Source organism: Macrotis lagotis, chromosome 4 (genome assembly GCF_037893015.1).
Source record: "Macrotis lagotis isolate mMagLag1 chromosome 4, bilby.v1.9.chrom.fasta, whole genome shotgun sequence".
NCBI classification, from domain to species: domain Eukaryota; kingdom Metazoa; phylum Chordata; class Mammalia; order Peramelemorphia; family Peramelidae; genus Macrotis; species Macrotis lagotis.
This window is the reverse complement of record NC_133661.1, coordinates 207,805,549-207,828,838: the sequence shown is the minus strand read 5'-3', so window position 1 is coordinate 207,828,838 and position 23,290 is coordinate 207,805,549. Positions and strand designations below refer to the sequence as shown.

Here is a 23,290-nt window from a genome sequence, read left to right as displayed (position 1 = left end):
ATGAAGTGAGCAGAACCAGGAAAACATTCTACATAGTAACAGCAATATTGTAACAATGATCAACTTAAAATCTTAGCTATTCTAATCAAGATTGATCTAAAATAATTCCAAAGGTTTCATGATGAAAAAGCTATTCATTTCCAGAGAGAACTGATGAATTCTAAGTGTAAATTGAAACATAATTTTTTCTTTCTTCCTTTTGTAAACGTGAAAATGTTTTGCATGATTTCATATTTATAATAGTATCATATTTCTGACCTTCTCAGTGGGTGGGGGAGGGGATGAAGTGAGGGAAAGAATTTAGAACTGAAAATAAAAATTTTAAAAAGGAGAGTTCCAATTTCTCCTCAATAAGCATTAAAAATAAAGGGCTGAAACACAGATTTCAACATAGCCTAGTGTTTATTGATTTTTGCAGTACTGAAGTGATTTCATTTCACAATTTAAGTCGACCTGTAGACTTGGCAAGGACAGCATACACACATTTAATCAGCCACAATCCAAAGGTGGTGGTGACCAGCACCCACACAGCCTCAGGCAGGCTTTGTCCCTTTTGAAATCACAAAGTGGTCTTTATAGATTTTTCTGAAAATACTGAAGCACTGAAATGAATGGAAGATTATTTACCTGTGAGTGATACAAAAAAAAAACAAAACCAGCTAGTTTCCAAAGCAGTCTACTACAGCAAGGTCAGCAAAATTGCTGGGGGGGGGGGGGGGGGCGCGTTGCAACTGGAGGCCATTTTTCAACTTTCAGAATGTACTGATGGTCTCCCAAAAAGCTCCAGTAACTATCTGGAACCTTTAAATATTCTTCTAATTCAAAGGTTCTTAACCTTTGTGGTGTCATGGATAATCTGGTGAAGAAGACTATGAATCCATTCTCAGAATTGCTTTTAAAATTCATAATTGAAGTAAATGCTAAATTTTAAGGGTTAATGAAAATAAAGATGTAAATTTTTCCCATATGAATTCATAGACCTAATGAAATCTGTCCAGGAGACCCTTTGGGGCTAGGTGAACCCAGTTAACAGTCTTTGCTCTAAAATTGCAAGGAATTTGCTACAAAATTGCAAGGTAAAGACAGCCTTTGAAAAACAAATGTTTGCAACTCTCCATCCTCACTTGAACGCAGTCATTCCAAAATGGTCCCTGGAGTGGAGGGAAACAAAGGGTCAGAAGAATTGAGGCTCTGCCTACTTGTAGGATCCATCTGAAGGGGAAATAATGCCTCAGGGCAACTAAGCTCTACAGATCTCTCTTCCTAACTTATATGTAGGTAAATCCTGGCTTGTGTTTAAAAGGCATGTGTTTAAAAAAGGGGGAAGGGAGATATATTCTCTTCTCATATCAGGCTCACTCTTACAAATAGCAATATATCAGAACCAATGTTTAAACTCATTGCAGTGCCTAAGGGAGGGTTCTAAATTCAATACAGTAGGGAAATCACAAATGTTTTCACTCCAGATGGCAAGTGCTACTTAGCTGTGATGTGTGTTCATTCACCCCTTATAGCTAATACCCAGAATCCAAGAGTAGGGCTAATAATGTTTAGTACCAGCCAAGAGATGCTGCATCTCATTAACCCCTTATTGGTAGTTTGATAGTTGTGTTTCAGTCATGTGTGGCTTGACTTGACGGGACTCCATTTGGGATTTTCTTGGCAAGGATACTGAGTGGTTTGCTATTTCCTTGCCTACTCATTTAAAAGATGAGAAAACTAAGATAAAGAGAAGCAACTTGACCAGGTTGATACAATTAAGTTTTGGAGGCCAACTTTGAACTCAGGAATGGGAAGACGACTTTAGGACCAGCACTCTCTCCACTGTCTCTTATCGATTTAAAATTAACTTAAGAAACAGGATGGCCCTGAGTATAGTTAAAAGCTTGTTGTATTGGCATCAATCAATCAATATCTATTAAATAACTAGTATTTGCCAGATGCTGTGGGTTTGATTACTTGCTGGATAAGCTTGGGCAAAATCACAACTCTTCTAAAACTTATAGCAATGAAGAATGAAACTACATCCACTTTCCTCCCAAGACTATTATGAGGAAAGCACTCTGAAATTCCAAATAAAAAAAAAGCCTGCTGGATTTGAACTCCAAGCTCTGCTTTGTGACTGCAGAGAAGTCACTTAACCTCTCTGAGGCTGTTTTCTTATAAGGAAAATGGTATGGGTGACCTAGATAACTTCTAAGGTTTCTTTTCAATTCTAAAACTATGATTTTTTTCAGACAAGGTTTTCTGACTCTACAGAAGCACTGGGGATTCTGAGGAAACAAATGAACAAAAAAAACCTTTTGCATTTTTTTCTGTTGGTGTTCATATTAAATGTAGAAATAATTAATACAGATACACTTGATCTCATGTAATGGTCTTATGGACTCCTTTGACAGGCTAGTTAATACCTAAAGACTCATCTCAGAAGGTGTTTATCTGCATTAAATAAAAATAGAGGCATCTGGATTGTACAGTGGATAGAGCACTGGCCCTGGAGTCAGGAAGCCCTGAATTCAAATGTGGCCTCAGACACTTTAAATAATTGCCTAGCCATGCGACCTTGGGCAAGTCACTTAACCCTATTGCCTTTCAAAAATAAATGAGTAAGATTACCAAGGAAAACAATTCTACTTGAAATCTTTATCAAAATACTTTTTAAAAAATTTGTGGCCCTCTGGCTCCAAAATCAACCTTAAAAAGATAATTTAAAGGAAAAGGCAGCTCAAATGTTTTTTTTTTAAAATACAACCATGTTTATTGCTCTTTATAATGACTAAAAACTGTTTTAAAATTGTCCAGAGTCAGGGCAAAAGGTCAGAAGGACCCTTCCTCTAGGTATTCACTTTCTCATCTTGAAGATGAGTGTGTTGAACTATATTATCTCAAGGGTATCCCCGTTCAGCTTTAAAAATTGAGGACTCAAATGACATTTTCATTTTCTCTCCACTAGAGCTGGCCCTATGGCAAAATATCGTACTCTCTTACCTAATCCGGGCCATTTAACAGGTAAGAATTGATGGATGGGTAACCCTAAACCTGTTCCCACCAACTGGAAAAATGAATCATTTGTTCTGCTCACACTGACTGCAGACTTTCACATTTGAGGAATAACATATTTGGAGATGATAGAACAAATTTAAAAGATTCTTTTATGAATGTTTTAAATGTATCAGCTACTTTTTAGACTGATGGGAATGAGGAATAGGGGAGAACACTAGACAATTCCTGTCTTTAAATAATTACCTAAGACTCGTTATTCTTTAACTCTGAGATTCTCTAGTCATACAGCTATTCATTCTATCATTTCAGGAGTTCAACATTAAAAAACCCAAGGCCATTTTTGGGGTTCCCTCACCAGTTGATCATTTCAATAACCAAGCAAATCTTTAAAAAGAAAACACCTTACACCTCTATATTATGTGAGCTATTTTACAAGGATTGCTGAATCTATGTGAGCATTTCTCATCACTACTTCTCTTAAAGAAAATAGTAGGATTAAATGATCAGACATAATAAGGACAATTCTGCCACCAAGAAGTCAGAGCAATTAGAAAAAAGGAAAAGATATTAGTTTCAAACATGATCCATAATTTAGACAGTTCTGCATTCAATTGATATTAACTACTCTACTGTATATCTATTTACCGAACTGAGGTAAGACTTTTTACTCCCATGAAATTGGATCTTTGGATCAAAATTCAATCTACTGCTAAGGGCACTGCACTATTTAGATGATGTAATGGTTAGGAAGGCTCTTAACATTTCCATTGCCAGGAATACAAATGAAATTGATTTCATTATTCACTAAATGACTTTCCCTTGGCAGTTTTCAGTCCTTCCCAAACAAGGGGGTCTAAAAGAATATCAAAAAAAAATAGGCCCTGGATATATGGTTTCATCTCATTCTGTTCTGGGCTTGATTTTTAGGGGGATACTTCAATCACACAAATCAGCCTAGGATAAAATAGATTATTTTAAACATTTATTGTATAGTACCTTTCTCCTAAGAGTTTAGGTAAGATATAAGAAAAGTCAGACTTTGGACAAATTAAAGGAAAAAACTTGGAAAAAAATGAAAATCAACTCATAGTACCAAGGCTATACTGTTTTAATAGCCTGTTAATCAATCTGTATTTTCTCTCAGCAATCAAATTCCCCATTAGTACATATGAGGAAGACCTCTCTTACCTTTAGAATAGGTAATGGAGTGTTGTATCACCATTGGAAACTTGCTTAACCTATTGGTGCCTCAGGCAACCAAGGTTATAAGTTGCAAGAGATAATGCTGATGCATGGGTAAAGGAAATCTCTCACCAGAAGTTCCCTATTCTTATGAAATCATAGATCATCCCCCCAAAAAAAGAAAAGGAAGAAAAATAAACCCAAAGCAAAGTAGTCAACTTCAAAATATATAGTTACTACTCATCATCAGAAAGTTAGTAAACTCTCTTTTCTCCCACTGTGATTTTTTAATTTATTGTCAGGGATCCTATTTTAGTGCAATTGAAGCTACATTCATCAGGACTAAGTTTATATATTCTTAATGATCCAAGTAGAGAAGAAGAGAAATCTTATTTGCTCAGTCTTCCAACTAATAATGGTTTACAGCATGTTCTATAACACTCTGCCATTTGGTGAATAATCAGCTCAGTATCATTCACCAAACCAATTATGACACCAGACTTTATCTCCTGGGATCACGTATGATGGTTGTCTACACACACACACACACACACACACACACACATACACACACACACACACAAAGTTCAGGGTCTTTTTTCATGGTGTCAAAATGGGGAAGAAAGGGACACATTTTGCATATGTCCAAAGACATACATAGAGAAGAGTTTGATGTGGGGCCAAGTGGCAAAGCTAAATTTGTAATTTTCCCGCCAGAAACCAGCATTTCTACCAAAGGTGAAAGTTTCTCATTTTTGCACTTCACTATATGGATAAAGAAATGAGACTATTCCAATATACAAAAGGGAACACAAGGAGGTATACCCAAGAAAGATAAGAAAGAGCACAATGGTGTGGGAAATGGATGCTTAGGATGAGGGAAATGTTTGCTCATAGAGTTACAAAGAATACAATTTTTTCCTTCTTCCAATTTCACAATTACACCTCAGTAAATACATGATCTCTGTAACACTGACAACAGAAATGAGACTGAAGTAGCAAGGTCTAATCAAAATGCTGACAGTGGGAATGAAAGTTGGTAGGGATAGACAGAGTCAAGTGACTCAACATAGGTTTATTTTCCCAGGAATTCTTTATTTCTAGTTTCTTTTAAAAATGTAGACTTTATTTTTTACCCTATTTTCTCAAAGGAGGGTGGCCTCATTTTTTTTAAAGGGGAAGACATTACTAATTTTCTTGAGCTTTCTTTCTGACCAGTACCAGTGGAGACATATAAAGTCTGAAACCCAATGAAACCATGCTACTATCTACCTCTTGACAGAGAAAGGATGGCTCAAGGCTGAGAAATATAATTTTGGACATTGTCAATGCAGTTCTTCGTTTTGACAAACCATGTTATACAATTTTTTTCTTTTTTTTTAAATGGAGGAAAATGGGGAGAGAAAATTTTTGTTCATTAAAAAAATACTGTTAACCAGAGATCTAGTTTTGTTTTGTTTAACATAATTATAGATTGGTTCTAAGGTCCAAACAGATTTTTTTACTCTTAGATTTACAACACTATCAATGTTGAACTTCCAGGCTTGGCTAGACTTCTAGGGAACCAGTCTCTTGAAGGAAGAAAATAAAAAAAGGAAGTAAATAGTACTCCTATCTCATGCAAAGTTAATATTTTCACTTGTGCAGAGGCAAGAAGTCTTATTTCCAAGACCAGGAAGAAGAAGAAACAAAATGAGAAGCATCCAGCCAACAAGGCCAATTATGAAGGTGTTACAATGACAAGGACAGCCTTTGTAGAAAGAATGAACACATACATGAGTTAATGCCACAAAAAGCTGTCCCATAATGTGTAGCTGAGAGGTGCATTAGGAACACTAAACTCTTTCCTTAGGCCAACCCCTCAAGTTGCTTCCAGAGGCAGCATTTCTTGGTAAAGCTTCCTTTCAATTTGAAAAGTTTACATAAAGTGCAAATAAGATTGTTCCCTCCCCTTTGCTTCCATGTTCATTATTTTTACAACTGGTGTAGCCAAAGAGTCATCTGCTAAACTTGCTAAATGGGTCATTGCTCAATGGTATTTCTGGAGTAGGCAAGTCTTCAAGTTCTTCCGAAGTCACAGAGAGTGTCTGAAGATGAATAGAGTCCTGGCAGAAGATTGCTGAGTACCACAGGCAAGATAAGAGACACAAATGGTGCATTTCTAGCATGAGGGAAAGAATATCTTTCCCCAAGTCAATGAAGAGGTCATCTTTGGATCTTGTCTCTTGCAGAGAATTCAGGAGCAGAATTTTTGAAAGAACAGTGCCGACTGATCTCCAGGTCAGTCCTCACTTCGGGAGGTTTCCGTCTTCCCTGTGTTGGCAACAGAAACAAGAATTGTGGATTAGAAACTGGATTCTTTCACAGTTATAAGGGAGGAAGGGGTGTATAGATTAATTTATGTACCTGTGTTACAAACTACCTCATCTAAGCTTTAAAAAAAACCCTAAAAAAAAACATCATTGCGATAGGGTCATTCTTACTAGTTCTTTGTAGGACTAGCTGACCACTAAAGCAAATAGAAATTTAAATATTTTCCAGTCACTTTTTTAACCATGAGGGTACTTTGACATTTTTTTCAGAAATAATATCTAAAGCAATAAGCACTTATTAAGTACCTATTATATATGTCTGATACTATGTTAGGTGCTGGAAAAATAAATACAGAAATTAAAAACTAGTCCTATCCTGAAGAAACTTATAGGGTAAGATCAAGCTCTGAGGACTACATAATAAATGTGAGTTATCATCATCTCCCCTTTCATTCCTACAAACATCATTTGTCAGACCTTGCTACCTTAGTTGAACTTCTGTTGTTCATTTTATAGAGTTCATAGATTCACCCCCAGCTTTAATTGTGAGCCCATATTTGTGACTATATGAGGACACTTTCCCTCATCCTATGCCTCCATTTCCTATACCACTGTGGCCTTTCTTTTTATTCTTCTCTGGAAAACTTTCTGTTCCCTTTTATTATCTAACTTAGATTTTTCTCCCATATATGAAGAAGAGGAGTGGGAAAAACTTCTATTTTTTTAGTTGGAAATGTTAGATTTCTAGGGGAAAAAATCACAAGCTTAGCTCCACCTTGACTTATGGTTTTAACCTTTTTAAAGACTCAGACAAGAGTTGCCACTGAGTCTTATTTGAGTTATTTTCTACTATTCTAAGGATCTAATGAGTAGATGCTTTATAATTAATAAAACACAATAAGAAATATAACATCATTATAAAAATGTCAAGATAAACTATGTTGAGTAAGAGGAAGCTATGATTGCTTCTTAGATCATGTAAACAAAAATAATGATTTTTTTTAAATTAAAAGATCCAAGACAACTTTGGAGAAATCTGTTAAGAAGACTCACCAATTAAATTTCTGAATTTCTTTTTGGCTTCTGCTCTTTCCTCTGCATCAAAGTACCAAACAGTCATAGCATACCTGTGAAAGACCAGGGAAATGGATTTAGATGAAAAGAAGAGGAAGAGAAGGTAATAAGATTCTCATGATCTGAAAACCAAACACTAAAATATTTCCCTCCAGTATACAAGAATTGTTCTAATTTTACTTAAGAAAGATTTATTAGGTTTACTTATATTTATTACTATCATGTAAAATTCTCAATTCTGCTTTTCTTTCTTAGACAAGTTTGCTGTCATTTCTCTCAACCCATAATAAAATAGTCAATAGGCTACCATGGAATAGCCTTCTAATTTCTGATAGGATAGTTTAAGAACCATTTTCTTATCATTTCTACATCATCATTATTCCAAAAGGACTTACATATTATTTTTATTGGCTTATTATCAGGTTAGTTGTGGTCCAAGGTATTTATTAGCTATTTGTAGAAAGCCAAAAGAACTGAATTTTTACCCTGGCTTTGCCAAAACATATTGTGTAAAACCATGAACATATCAACCTATAAAGAACAGGGAGTCTGATTTTTCTACTCTCTATTTCAAACTAACATATATATATATATATACCATCATCATTTAACTTTCTTGGTCCTTTGTTTCTTCATATATAAAAAAAAAGAGGATTAGGTTAATCAGATGAGAATGGAACTAATATAACTGCTTTTGTTTAACTTTAGTACAAATCAGGAATGGGGGAGTTGCATTGTTTAAATAAATAAAAATGTACTAAAATATATAAAATAAAAATAAAGTTAAATGAAATGAAAGATTTAAAAAATTTTATATTTGATATTCTTTTTGGACTGATTTTTCTCTGCTCCCCCCCCCCAAAAGTGAAGGGAATTATAGGGAAACTAAGCCCAGCCAACTTAAAAGTAGTACAGTTAATGAATATTTGAAATTGAAAGCTCTGGTTTCCATCTAAGAAAATAAGTAGGGGAAGCTAGGTGAAGGAGTGGATAGGGCACCAGCCTTGGAGTTGGGAAAACCTGAGTTCAAATTTGATCTCAGACATTTGATATTTAGTACATGTGTGACTTTGGACAAGTCATTTACTCTCATTGCCTTGCCACCGCACCCCCCCCCCCCCAAAAAAGAAGAAAATAACCACAGTATGATTCAAAGTCACACAGGAAGCCAAGTCAGGACCTCAAGTTTCTTCATCTGCAAAATGAGAATTAGGGGTTGGGAAGAAAGTTGGACTACTTAATTAAGGTCCTTTCCTGCATTAAAAAAAATGCAATCTTGTTTGGAAATGATGATTTGATTTGGTTATTCCAGAAGAAAATCTGTTCTTGGGGGTCATTCTCAACATTTTACCTTGTAGCATAAGAAGGCTGTACTTCATGTGGGTTTCTGCGATCTGACCAGAAGAAGAGTAGTCTGTCAAAAATAGGTTCCACATCTGCTATAAAGGACTTTCCTTCTGGGAATATCCGAAGGATCCCACCATGTAGCTGAAAAACATAATAAAGGTTATTTCCTGATCACAGATATAATTCCCCAGCTGGGATGATCATATTAGTTAATACTGATGAGGAAAAGGGAGCCCGATTCCCCTACTCTCTTTTCTAACAGGAGCCCCCAATCATGTGTATGGATGTGTATACACTCATATTCTCCTTTGGAATACCATATCATTTATCTATTTTGTGACTTAGTTAAATCTTTTCATCCTACTAAGGATGAGGAGCAACATTATATGTGAATAAACAGAAGTACAATATTTTGAGGCTCTTCTGCTAAAAGGTAGTGAATGCCATTTGAAAACCTCTAGGACAAACTCAGGTACAAATATTTGATAGGGAGAGGGAAAATATTTGTGCTTTTATCAGAATAGGGTAACAATCATTAGAATAAAGAAACTCCTCGGGATGGTACTTTCTCTTCAGTTCAAAAAGTCTTTGTAAGTGAACTAGAAAACTGTGAGTTTACTCTCAGTGATTCATTAAGGAAAAAAAAAGGCAATTGATGTATTTATGATCAGTTCTCTAAACACAATGCCATGGTACCATTGCAAAATTTTGGACAATTAAAATTTTAAAAAAAATCATCACTTTTCCAAAATCTAACATGTGTTAAGGGATACATTTTAGCTACATCATGTTGGGGGAAGGAAAGCAGAGATGAAAAAGATGAACTTTCCCCTAGAGTTTTCATCCACTCACTGTTTTTCTTGCTGGTTTAATAGCTTCTCTGGCCCCCAAACAAAAACCTTAGAACTTCTCTGAGGCAGCCTGTGTCTGACCCCAACTGACAGGAAACAGAGATGCTACAGATTCGGAAGCCAAGTAAGCTGGAATAATTCCCTCACTTCCCAAACTACTAAATCATTCTTGAATTTTCAAAAATACCTCAATCCATATGTATTAGTTTTTAAATCTGGATAAGCACACACACAAGTTACACACACATTGGAGAATATATAAAATGAGCCAAGACTCCCCTGGAGTTCATACCCATAGTAAACCATGGCAAGTGGCCACCGATGAGATATTTCATTCTCTGTGAGAGAGGCTGTGTGGGAAATTTTCTCTTGGGGATGCTTTTATATCCTAGAGCCTCAGTTTTGTGAAATTCTTTCAATATTACTGTTGGGAGGAAAAGTGTATTTTGTTGCTACTAATTAGATTTTGACAGTCTAAGTCACGTCAGCTCTGGCTGGGTCCAAGGTTTGATCTCCATGCTCTTAAAGACAAGTAATCAGGAGTGAGAATTTTTTGGTGGAGGGGGGTTGAGGGGGTGGGGGAATACTCATTCAACTTTACAATCATTATTTTCAACCTTGGTCCTTTAGTCTAGTTTTTCTAGGGGGAGATAATGGTGGAAGATAATGAACATCTTAATATTTTCAGAGTTTTCTCCTTTTCTAAATTATATTTGTTCTACCCTCAAAAGTTAATTCTGAGCATAATCCTTTCCCTCTGCCCAGATCTCAGTGTACATTTATACATAGTCCAAAAAGGCCCCAAAGTACCTTGGAATCCCAGTTCTTGTTCAGATAGTAGATGCAGGTGATACAGCGCCCATCTCCATTAGGGTTGTCTACATGTCGAACATAACCAGTCCCATTCCCAGGATAGCAAGCCACCATTGCCTAATAGATAGATGAGACAGATAGAGCATTATTAAGGGTTTGTATTGATCTAATCACTAAAGGATATAAATAAAAATTGAGCAAGACAGTCCCTGCCCTCAAGGAGCTTATGTTCAAAAGGGAAAAGATAATATATAAAAGGGAGATGGGGAGTTGAGGGATGGAGAAAAGAATATGTACAGTGATATCGGGAAACCTGGAGATCAACAACCTAATGTTGTCCAGACAGAATTCTATTAATATAGGGTGTCTCAATTTGGACTTCATATTACTATTTAAACTTTTGTTTATATGCAGTCTTTGGCAAGTGTTATGTGTGAACAATGAGTCTTGCCCTTTTAAAATATAAATATTAGGGGAGGCTAGGTGGCACAGTGGATAGAGCACCAGCTCTAGAGTCAGGAGTACCTGAGTTCAAATCCGACCTCAGACACTTAACAATTACCTAGCTATGTGGCTTTGGGCAAGCTACTTAACCCCATTGCCTAGCAAAAAATAAAAAATAAAATAAAATAAAATATAAATATTTATTGGACTTATTTCTGTGCCTCTAAGAGCAAGGTGGTTGGGAGGTCATCTTTTACATAAAGAAGGCCTCTTGGTATATAGATAAATTTAGCAATTGAAAAGGCAAACCTTGTCTTTAAGAAAGCCAACTTCCCTATCTCCCTAAATCCTAGCAAGATATGACCTACCCCTAAGTTTTGTGAAGATCTTTTAGCTTAACTGATAAATTCCAAGGTCAGGAGGAAGGAGGGGTCTTTCCTGAAGTTAATGGAATTATCCATAATGATCCTTCCACTCTCCATAGAAGTGACACATCAGGGAACTCCTCTGATGAACAAGTACTGAAGACCCCACCTCCTGACTGTGCCAATGTAAAAATATACTCTCCAGTCCCCCACCCACCCCACTCCCTGCAAAAGCTTCTGTGAGCTAAGATTTTTGAGCTCCCTTTTCATGCAGGTCTAGAAAACAAATAAGTATGAGCCATTAACCTGTCTTTCAAAACCAAATTCTACATAATTTTTCACAAGTAGCTTACTGTTTTTGAAATAAATTCTCCTTTGATCCAGAATTTTCAGCCTTAAAAAACAATCCAACTTATTCTTGCACTCACTTTGCTGAACACTATTTCCTAAACTCAAAACCAACAGCAGTGTCTTTTTTCATTTGGCAGTCTTGGAAGTAAGTCAGAAACTGAAGTATCCAGGTGAAGTCAAGGTCTTTGTCACTTTAAGAAGTTCAGGGGATAAAAATATTATGTTTGAGATCACAGGCATGACAAACAAGGAGAAACATCATCCTGAAGTCATGGGGACTAGGTTGTGCATCAGCAAGGGTGCTTTATGCAACTCTGAAATCATTGAGGTGTTTTGGTGGGATTTCCTAATAGAAAGGGTAACTAACTTCTGAAATAGGGTCACAGCACAGAAACTGATGAAGAATTGTTTTATTTAGTTGAAGAAATAAGGCTTTAAAATCAGAAGACCTGGGTTAGTAACTGTGGTTTGTCAACATGACATCATCAGGGAAGTGATGCCATGACAACAAGCACATGAACTGGATTTGAGTGAGGTGGGGCTGTGCTAGGTCACTGGTCTCACTTTCTCCTCCAGAGCCACCTGGGTCCAGTGACCAGATATGGATCAGGACAACTGGAGATGATCCTGAATACAAGGCAATCTGGGATAAGTGACTTGCCCAAGGTCACATAGCTAGTTCATTTCAGGGGCCAAATTTGAATCCAACTATTCATTGCACCTCCTCCTAACTACCCAATATTTAGTAGCTATACCCTTGGACAAGGGTTGAACTTCAGTTTCCTTATCTGTAAGATGGAAGATAATAGTAGAACTATTTACTATTTACTGGCTCCCAGGATTGAAGATCAACTAAGAAAAATATTCTTGGAGGGGGGGGGGGATAGAGAAAAGATAGAAGAGAGAGAAGAGTAAGTAAATCCTTGTTAATTTTGTTTTTTAAGCAAAGTACAAATGGGCAAGACCTTTAGGACAGCTAGAAAGGATGGAGTAATGAGCCTGGAATCAGGAAAACTCATATTTTTGAGTTCAAATTTGATCTTAGACACTTAATAGTTGTGACCCTGGGCAAATCACTTAACTCTTATTGCCTCAGTTTCCTCATCTGTATAATGAACTGAAGAAGGATATGGCAAACCATTCCAGCATCTTTGCAAAGAAGAAACCAAATGGAGTCATGAAGAGTCAGACACAACTGAAAAACAAAACTGTTAAACAGGGCTCAAGATAGGAGAATGTGGGTAAGAAAACCAGTTAGGGGCAATGCATCAAATTGGCAGCAAAGACACTAATATATCGTTGACTCACAGATCCAGACCTGGAAGGAGTCTCAGAGGTCATCTAGTCAACACCCCCTCCCCTTCAGTTTAAAGGGAAACTGAGACCCAGAAGATAAAACAGGGGACTCAACTCAAGATTCTGTGATTCTATATTCATTACTCATACCTCATCCTTTGAAAAATACCTCCCAAGTACTCCACTTGCTACTAGCTGTACACAAGCCAAAGGACAAGCCAGATGAGTAATCAAACATTTCTGAAACCTTGTTATTTTTTTCTTCCAAATCATTTAGATAGTCAAGAGCTGGAAAAAGAACCAGAAGCCAAGCACCAACCCTAATGTGAATTACTAGACCACACAAAACTTGATGATGTCATTTGTGTAGAGGGAGAAGGTAAGAAGATTCAGCTAAGAATCAAACCTATACTTTATAATCAATACTTTTAAATTAATTGTTTATTCTGAACATAACAAACATCAACTAAAAGGAACATTTCCAGAATGGAAAAAAATGCACAGCTTAATAAATTTCCTTTTAAATATATATTACAGTATAAATTCAACCTGTAACTTTCAAAGTCTTATTCTTGACCATTTTTTCCTTTTTTTTATGTAGGTCATTTCCGTGACTCTTTTCATTTATGCCTCTCTCCCTCCCCCTTCCTCTTTTCTTTATTTGTTCCTTCCTTCTACTTTCCTTCTTTCTTTTTCTTTCTCTTCTCTTTCCCTCCCTCCCCCCTTCTTCCCTCCCTTCCTTCCTACCATAAATCTATCAATACTGCCCTTCTCCTCCATTGAAAAAGAAAAGAAAACCCTTGTCACAAATTGGCATAGTCAAGCAAAACTTTCCCACATGAGCTGTTTCTGAAAATGTTCAAGGTACTTTTTTTTTTCTTGAAGCATATCTCATTAAGAAGTTGTACATCCTGAGTCAGGAAAATAGATTAGCAACCCAGGCTGGAGTCCATTTCCTCCTAATTCAGTTCCTATCCAGTTAGATCAGTAGTTCCTTCAATCATTTTGAAACTTTGAGCATACACATCTAGCAAGATCTTCAGGTCATATTTCCTGACAAATGAAATCTCACCCTCATTGGGGTAATGGCCAAGGTGATGCTCAAGACAAAGAAGGGATGCTAGGACAGTCAGCTTAATCATTTATTAGAATGCTCCCAACTTCTTCCCCTCTGTTTCTACTAGAGTAAAAGTATATAATGACCAAGAAATTGAATGTATTATTTCACAGTATCACATCATTTAAGAAAGAATAAGGGGATCTAACAATGACTAATATTCACATAGTTCTTGCAAGTTCTTTGCAATTATTTCTTATGGTCCTCATAATAACCCTAGGAAGTTTTCATTATTATTATTACCATTTTACAGATTTGGGAAACTGAGGCAAACATAGGTTGTGTGACTTGCCCAGGTTCACAAAGCTAGCAAGTGTCTAAGGTTAGATTTAAACTCAGGTCTTCCTGATTCCAGACCAGGCAGTCAGGAGTACCAGAGTTCAAATCCGACCTCAGACACTTAACAATTACCTAGCTGTGTGGCTTTGGGCAAGCTACTTAACCCCACTGCCTTGCAAAAACAAAAAAACAAAACAAAACAAAAGCTCTGTAATCACAGATTTTGGGTTGGCATGGGACCTCAGGGACCATCTGATCTCACTTCCCTGTAAGGTAATTTGTATACTTTTAGACTAACATAGGCCGCTAGGTGGCACCATAGTGCACAAAGTGAGGGCCTGGGACAGGTAAACTCTCAAGTTCAAATCTAACCTCAGATATGTCTTAGCTGTGTGACCTTGGACAAGTCATTTAACTGTATTCACTTCAGTTCCTCGGAGGAAATAGTAAACCACTCTACTATCTTTGGTGAGAAAACTCCAAATGGGCCACAAAGAGTCAGACATGTCTAGAAAACAATTCAACATCAAGAAGTAACAGAACAGTCAGAATTTGAACCCAGGCCCTCTGCCTCCAAATCCAGAGCTCCATGAAGATGGTGAGGCTGAACTTTGAAAATCAAAAACCAAAATCTCCAGGAATAGAAGACATTTAAACTGCCACCCTTTCAGAAAATCTTTGGGTAGGTTTCAAAGTGAGAGCCCTTTTCCTTGCCTCAATGACGAATAAAGTCAGTATGTCCCATGAAGGCTCCCAACCAGTAAGTAGTGCTAGAAGAAGAAGAATCACTATCCAAAAGCAATTCCCTATAAATCACAGAAATGGCTCACTTCCTAGAGAACCCTTTGATCTTACATTCACTCTACCAAATAGAACACACATGTTTGGAGTCACATACACACAGCTAGCAATCACAATCCAGGTGTTCAATAGTCACTTATCCAGCTCTGCTGAGGGAGAGATCCTGGGCTTTAATTACTAGCCATGTCACCTCTGGGCTTCAGTGAGCTCACCTGTAAAATGAAATAATTGGACCAGATGATTCCTAAGGGCTGTAGACCAGTTCTAAATCTTAGGATTAGCTATGACCAATTAAGAGAAGTCTGTTTTCTTGGAGCTTCTGTCAGTATCTTTGAACACAAAGAAGCAAAGGAACATGTAGAATTACCTGTGGAGAGGTAGGAATTATGGAAATTTAGAACCTCTTTCAATAAAAGAAGGCTTGAGGTCTGTGCCTCTTTCTGTTCTCATTTTTTAAAAAGGGTGCCTCAAAGGCCAGCTTTTCTGTGTGTTGGGAATAGGGGGGATGAGATAAGTAAGATATATTATTTTAAGAATTGTTGACAGTGTTGGCAGTAGATTTCAATATGTAAGAACTCTTACATTTCACTGATGTAGGCACTACCTCTTCAACTTCTTTACCCGTTAATTGTAGTGATTCTTAAGGTGGAGTCTATGATTTTTTTAATAACTATATTTTAATATGATTGGATAATTAGTTTCCCATGTAATCCTATGCATTTTATTTTATGCCATTAAAGACATTTTTTCTGAGAAACAGTCCCTGTAGGCTTCTGCCAAATAAATCATATCACAAAAAAAGTTTAAAACTCCTGTCTTAATTAACTCTGAAAAACAGGAAAAAAAATCTTCTAGGAACCCTACCATCAATGGGAAGCTCTTTTTTTCCTTTTAAATGTTTTATTTGCTATGACAAATTAGAATTGAGCTGAACACTCTAGTTTTAGAGTTTTGTCTTGCTTATAAATCTTGTTGAGAAATCTGAAGTTAGAATATTCCCACCACCACCACACATTGCCCAAAGTCATTAAATAGTATTTTAATTTCTAATTACATGCAAAGATAGTTTTCAACATTCTTTTTTTTTCCATAAAATTTTGAATTCTAGATTTTTCTCCCTCCCTCTCCCCAGGACAGCAAGCAATCTGACATTTGTATATATACAAGTTCAATCCAAAAATGGGAAGGTCTTTACCTAAGTATTGGCTTTTTCAGACTACAAAGAACTGGCATGCTACAGAAATTAAAACTTTTGCTAAATTTCCATGGATCTTATGGGAAGAGAAAGGAAGTTCCTAGGAACAGTAATTGCAAAGGTAAAATATTCATCCTTTCTGGCTTGCACCTGATATGACTTGACTAAAGCTTGAAACAATGAAAGGAAATCATTGTGAGCCTCCTAGAGCCTGTTGAAACTATATCCAATTTTATCAGTCTTACCTGGATCAGTGCCATAGGAGATATAGGTCTGGATTCCCAGTTATTTGCCTGGAATTCCCAACATGTTCTAAAGTAACCTAAGAAGCCCAAACAAGCAGCCTGAACATTATTTTTGTAACTGGCCATGGAGAGTGCCAATTTGTTGCACAGGGCCACCACAAACACCAGAAGCTGAGCCAGTCAACTGAGTTGCTATCTCCCACCTCCCTTGAGCTGGGAGTTGGGATGCAGGAGCATAGGAAGGAGGGGAGAAGACAAATTCAAGACAATAAGAGTCTTGCCAAAGTATCTGGATTATACCAAGACAAACACACAAAGCATTACTTGTAAGGATGCTCTTGAGTTTTTAATTTCCCCAAATTCCAGGTTATACCTCTAGAAATGGACAAGTTATAATATTTTCACAATTGATTTAAACCATATCTTTGTTGGCAAAGGGGACTCTCAATAAGAAAACTCTTCTCTGTAACTTTTGGTTTTAGCAAGTCTCCTGGGGTACTAGGAGGTAGATGACTTGCCCAGAGTTCAATTAATGAATCTCTTAATTATCTCCCTACCATACTTCCCCAACTCTGAAGCATCATTATCTGCCCCTCAGGGAAGCTTGGATTCACCTTTTGGGAAACTGGAGAATGATAGATGAGTTTTCACTTCCATCTTGTTCCAAATAGACCTCCCCCACACTTCCTAGCCATCTCTATATCATATTGTCCACACTATGCTTATTGTCCTCATCTCTCTACTGGAGACCCCAAATACATCTAAGAGAAAGTTAATTCTGATGGGTAAGGTTCTGCCTTATCTTGTCCAGCTAAGTCTCAGCCTAGACATCTCTGCACCATAATGCAAATCCCCCACCCCACTTTTCCCTAGCTCATCTTTATATATTTTCTTCCCCCATTAGAAAGTAAACTTGTCATGTTTGCTTTTATTTCTATCTCCAATGTTTTAGTACATTGTCTAACAAATATACAGCAGGCATTTATCTATTCATCTTTGTGTCAGAGATAAGACTTGAACCTAGAACTAACTTTCTAAAACTATGCCATATGGTTTTTCAAATAAAGAACTTAATTAGGAGACGGTAACCTGGTATAAGCAGGAGTTTCTACTTCCTTACTCCCAATCTATAACTGCTAAGGACCTCTGATCAAGAATTTTGGAATGCAACTCCACAGCTCCTTTTCTCTGAGGCCTAACCAGACACCAATAACAAGCTCCAGGAATCCTAAACAGGGTTAGGACCAGGTTTTAGAAACCATTTGGTCCAGATAAAGAAACAGTCAAAGTAAACTGACATTACAGAATAGAGATAATATTTTCTTATATGGTTAAGGAAGAAATGTACTAGAGGTCATCCTCTGCAATCCCAATCCATAAACCAACATAAACTTCAGTCAAAGAATAAAGGATCATTGAAAAGAAGAAATTCAAGGAGGAGCACACTACTAAAACACAAATATATCCATTTTTGTTAAACTCTCCATTGGAGGAACTAAACCAATCTACTTCTTAATGTTCTGGATCCCAAATTCTAGTCATCAAGTCTCAAAGCTATAGGTATAAACTCTAAGCCCATATTATTTTCTGGCCCCCAAGTTCAGAGCAAATTACCCAACTAGCCCCAAATTAAGAGCAAATTACCCAACACAGCCAATTTAGAGAGAACCACTGCTTTTTGGTCAGATTCCCCTCAAACTTGTCAGCCAACATTTCTTCTTCCTAGTTTTAACCTTTTACAAGAGGATCTCAGATCCCTTGGAACATTATCAGTGGCATCACCTCTAATCAATCGATTCAATAATCAATAAACATTCATTCACTAAGAGCCAGGCACTATGATAGGAGATGGGGAATCACAAGGCAGGAAAGGGAGCTTACAACTGAAAAGAGAAGACAACATACAAACATAGACAAAGCAGGATATATAGAAAGTAATTAACAGAGGGAAGGCACTGGAAGTAAGAGGTATTGAGAAAGGTTTCCTGTAGAAGGGGGGATTTTAATTGGAATTTTAAGGAATCCAAGGAGGTCAGTTATGGTCAATAGGAGAAAAGGAGGAAAAGTATTCTAGGCATGTGGGACAATCAGAAAGAATGCCTGTAGTCAAGAGATGAAACATGTAGTTTGTGGAACAACTAGGAGTTCCTTTCCCCATCCCCAACTCAATAGATCTTATAAAACAGATACAAGATAACCTTGGGGGGAAAGGGTATTAGCTAAGGATTCAGAAGGTGACACGAGGCTAAATTTTGAAGGAAACCCAGAGATTTCCCAAAATCAAGAGAGGAGAGGGAGCAGGAACATTTCAGGTCTATCAAAGGCATAGCAAGATGTTGCAAAATGATACAAAACTTTTGTGTTTGAAATGTACTGTTTCAAAGAAGTTTGGGAACAAAAGGAATGACTCTGGAATAAAAAAGGATTCTCTCGGCATGGCAATTTTGGAAGAAAAACAAATGAAGCTACTTTTCATCTCCAAGCCCACAATGTTTACAGTAGCAATTGTTTTCACATATAGTTTGGTTTTTAGCTAGCATAGGTACTGAGGATCTTTTAAAATATTTTTTTTATTGTTTTATAAGTCTTTTTTTTTAAGATCTTTTAAAATGAAGTTTTATTTAAGGAGGTTCCTGGAGCTTAGGGAATTTTGACTTAGCAATATTCAGGCAAAAGTTCCACAAATGGTAGCTGCATCCCTTTGGAAAGACTTACTACAGGTCTGTATTGTATTGTATTCAGGCCAAAACCAGTGCTCCTGTTCCAATTATATCAGGCCACTGGGTTGGATGGTTCTGGAAGAGATAATGAGAATGATGTCTTTGCAAAACAACCCTTACTTTAATCAAAATTACTTACTTATCATGACTTCAGTTCCTTGATGTTATGGTCTTCTTTGTGATTGAAAGACAATTTACTATTATTAATTAAGTAACCAAACTGCCTCGTGTAATATGAGAAGACCTGAAAGAGTCGAGGTTGTTTAATGGTAAATAAAACCGAAATAGTAACTTCAATTATTTTCCACTTGACTAATGTCAGGAGGGGGAGGAAAATAATGAAAAATAACCTTTGGAAACCTTTTGTAAGGGCAAGTAATTTAGACCTAGAAAGGAAATAAGATGTATGTTTCTTCTTTCCCTCTTTTTCTATTCTTTAATTCTCCCCTTTTCAGGGGGGGAATTTATCTTTATCTTCAAGAATCTCTTTATGAATCCAAAGTTTTCTTTTAAGTACCTTCATAAAAGATACTTGGTTCTACTAAGAGAAACTAGTAATGAATAATTATTTTGGGGGGAGGGAGATAGTGGGGGAAGGTATTGATTTTTCTTAGCTTTCACATAGCAGGCAACTGACACAAAAATTGACTAGCATCAGATAATTCCTTCCCATACATAATCAATACATAGTGAAATGGAAAACCAACTGAAAAACATGATAATGAAGATTGCTCATCATTCTTAACAGCTGCTTTAGATCAAACATTTTAATGCTCACTTTTTAAAAGAATGAGACTTAACTAAGAGTAGATCTCCTTCCTCATCTCTGCCTCTCCAAATTTTCCTCTATGACTTTGACTGGGGAACTTGAAGTCTTTCAATAAGATTTCTCTGTTTTCCTTCTGTTTCTTCTCTATTTTTTCTTCTCTTTCTTTCTGTGTTTCTTCTGACTGTCTCTTGTCTCTGATTCTCATTCTTTTCCTTTCCTCTCTTCCTCTCCCAGCACCAACTTTTTTAGTCTTCTCTCTCTCGGTATTCACTAATTATTTAATTTATTCAAATACCAATTTCATCTACCCTTCCCCTTAAGTCTCTAACTTTCTTCATCTCTCCCAACCCTTCCCAAGAACAAAATTCCTGGCCAATCCTAAAGATCGGAGGCTGTTAAAGCCTTTGTATCATTAGCGTCTAAGCACTGGGTAAAAGACTTAATAAATGTTTATTGAGTTGAATTAGGTGGTGATTCTGTAACTATTATTTTGTTATTCCATGTTAGACAGAGGCTAAGGAGGAAAAGTGAAAATCACTGAGTATGGGCTTAAAAAAATTCTCAGTAAATTCTGGTTATTTAAATAATAACAAGTATTCACAAGACAAATATAAAAGGTCACCATTAGCTAGCAACCTCAAGGCAGCTTGGTGGTAGAAGGAATTGAGTGTCAAGCTTGGAGTCTGAAATACTCATCTTCCTGAGTTGAAATCTGACCTTAGAAACTAGCTGTGTAACCCTGGGCAAGTCACTTCACCCTGCTTGCCTCAATTTCCTCGTCTATAAAATGAGCTGGAGAAGGAAATGGATCAGATCACTTTAGTATCTTTACCAAGAAAACCCCAAATGGGATTACAAAGTGTCAGACATGACTGAAGTCATTGAACAACGACAGCAGTGTCACCTCGGTATTATATCACCCCACTGGGAAACAATCTCTTTACCTGACAGATAAGCAGGGGAGACAGAAGAATTTCTAACACTCCAAATGGTAGTTTAAAAAAAATACTTTGTAAATCTTTAAAATACTATTAGATATGTGATTTTTGTTATTACCCTAGGGGTGTTTAAGTATTTCTCAGCTAAGAGGATGGTAAATATTAACTCCATCTAAACCTTTCAGAAATCCACTATTTTTCTTTCCACTACACCCCTGATCCCATCTAGGTTAGGAAAATCAAAAGGTCTATGATAGTGTTTCCTAGACAATATATAAGCTATGAAGAATTGGTTGCTTAAATTAATTATTGCTTCTGCTGAAATGACACGACAAACAAAATGGGGGGGGCATAAAATATCTCTCCCCAAAACAGAACATCTTTCTGGATTGGGAATATAAAATTCGGGCCCTCATCACTCCCCTTTTAATTTTGGGAGTTTTTTAAAGTAATTTTTTTTGTAAACACTAATATTAGCATTCCAGTCCATCTCCATTTGGTCCAAGTATCTTCCAGGTGAGTCATGTTCACTGTAATCCCCCAGTGATACACCCGACATCACCCTTCTTTTCTCCACTCCTCAGTAGAGCATTAAAACAATCTTCAATTTGTTTTTCTTTCAAATCTCCAGGATAAACTTTCTGGGAATGATTCCAGTAAAAATTTCGGATAAAAAAAAGACTCCAAACCCAGCTGTGTCTACCTTCCTCTTTTATCCTAATCCAGACATCCCCTCCCCCCCAAAAAAAGTTCATTCATTTTCTTCCAGTATATATCCGGAGGGCAAAATGAGGGAGGGGGTCTCCCCATCTTCCCTCCAGAAACCGGATCACCGATATCCCCCTTAAAAACAACAACTGAATTTCAGTAGAAAATAAAGGCAAGGGAGAAATTTAAATGAAAATCAGCAAGGGGCTAAACAATTGGAAGTCCCCAAAGCTTTGTAGGTCTTGGAAGAGCCTGCGCCTCTTCTTGGCTCTAGAGCTGAATGCGTTGGGAAGACAGAGGAATGTTTTGGCTAACCCACCCCACTGGTCCCGTAACCTCCTCCCAATTTATTCTCACACTTGTGTCTCTCGGGGTTGACATTTTTCAGGACCTTGACTCCCCAGTGAACTTTCTTTCCTCGGTTCAGTAGCATCCCAAGCCTCAGGGCTACAGGACTCTGCTTTCAGTTTTTCCAAGTGGAAGAGGAGGCTCCTTTCCCATTTGGCCCCCTCAAAGCCCTTCCCCCTCCTTAACCCTTCCTCCCCCCCCCCCCCAAAGAAACCACGGGAGACCAGGCATTTAAGAGGCCATTGTCATTACTTTCGGGTCCGAGTTAATGACTTTCCTAGGAGGAGTTTCGGCTACAGCCCTCCAATTAGCAACTGTAAACAGTCGCTGCAATATCGATTTATCAATAAAAGCTGTTTTGGTTTAGGAAGTCGGCCCCTCCGCCACGGAGGCCTGGCTCCCCGCCAGCGGGATGATGGCTTAATGACAGGGCTACGTGCAGTGCGTGAGGGTATCAGCAATCAAACACCCAACTTCGTTCCAGAGAACACAGCCGAGAGCCTGCTGGGGGTGGGGAGGGCTGAGCCCTCTCCGCAGAGTCCTCGGTTTGGCTTTCACCTGCCCCCTCGCCCAGTCAACAGCCCATTAATGCTGTCATTCACTTCGTCTAGCTTTCCTTATATCCTGGAAAGCCTGTCAACTCTGGGGTTTCCCCAGCTTTTAAGTTACACAGAAATGAAGGATTTCACCGCAGCCTTCTGGATTCCTCCCCTAGTTACAGAGAAATTGGCCCAGCCTCTTTTTCTGATGTCCCCCCCTCGGGCGAACTTAAGGGTCCTTCTAGCTAACTTTTTCTTTTTCTTTTTTGGTCTGGACTTAGCTCCCAGTGAGGGAAATTCCCGCTGCCAATGCAGACCCACAACTTGGATGAAAGGGCAAATTACTCTGGCTACTGACAGAAATGACTAATAAACTAATTCCGTTCATGTATTCACAAAGAAAAGCTAGTTTTCTCTCCCTTAGAGATTAAGTATGAGTCGGTTCAGAAACTTGCAATTCCAGAGAATTGTGTCAGGACAAAGCCTTTGGATGTCTGAGGATGGCTTTCTTTATGCCATTCTGCCTTTCTTCATGTCGGCATATTAAAAACAAGTTCGTAAGTGAAATTTAAACCAATACCAAACTTGTTACT

General features: G+C 37.5%; 1 protein-coding gene across 1 annotated transcript in view; it reads right to left on the bottom strand.

The window, feature by feature from the left end:
* Window positions 1-383: 383 nt before the first annotated feature.
* The window catches only part of EGLN3 (egl-9 family hypoxia inducible factor 3), a 43,175-nt gene continuing 20,268 nt past the window's right edge, over window positions 384-23,290 (bottom strand). The window contains exons 2-5 of the mRNA XM_074235344.1: window positions 10,580-10,699; window positions 8,923-9,059; window positions 7,551-7,624; window positions 384-6,498 (exon numbers count right to left, since the gene is read on the bottom strand). Coding sequence (XP_074091445.1) covers window positions 6,467-6,498; window positions 7,551-7,624; window positions 8,923-9,059; window positions 10,580-10,699 — 363 coding nt within the window. The 3' untranslated portion in view covers window positions 384-6,466. The remainder of the gene's footprint in view (window positions 6,499-7,550; window positions 7,625-8,922; window positions 9,060-10,579; window positions 10,700-23,290) is intronic.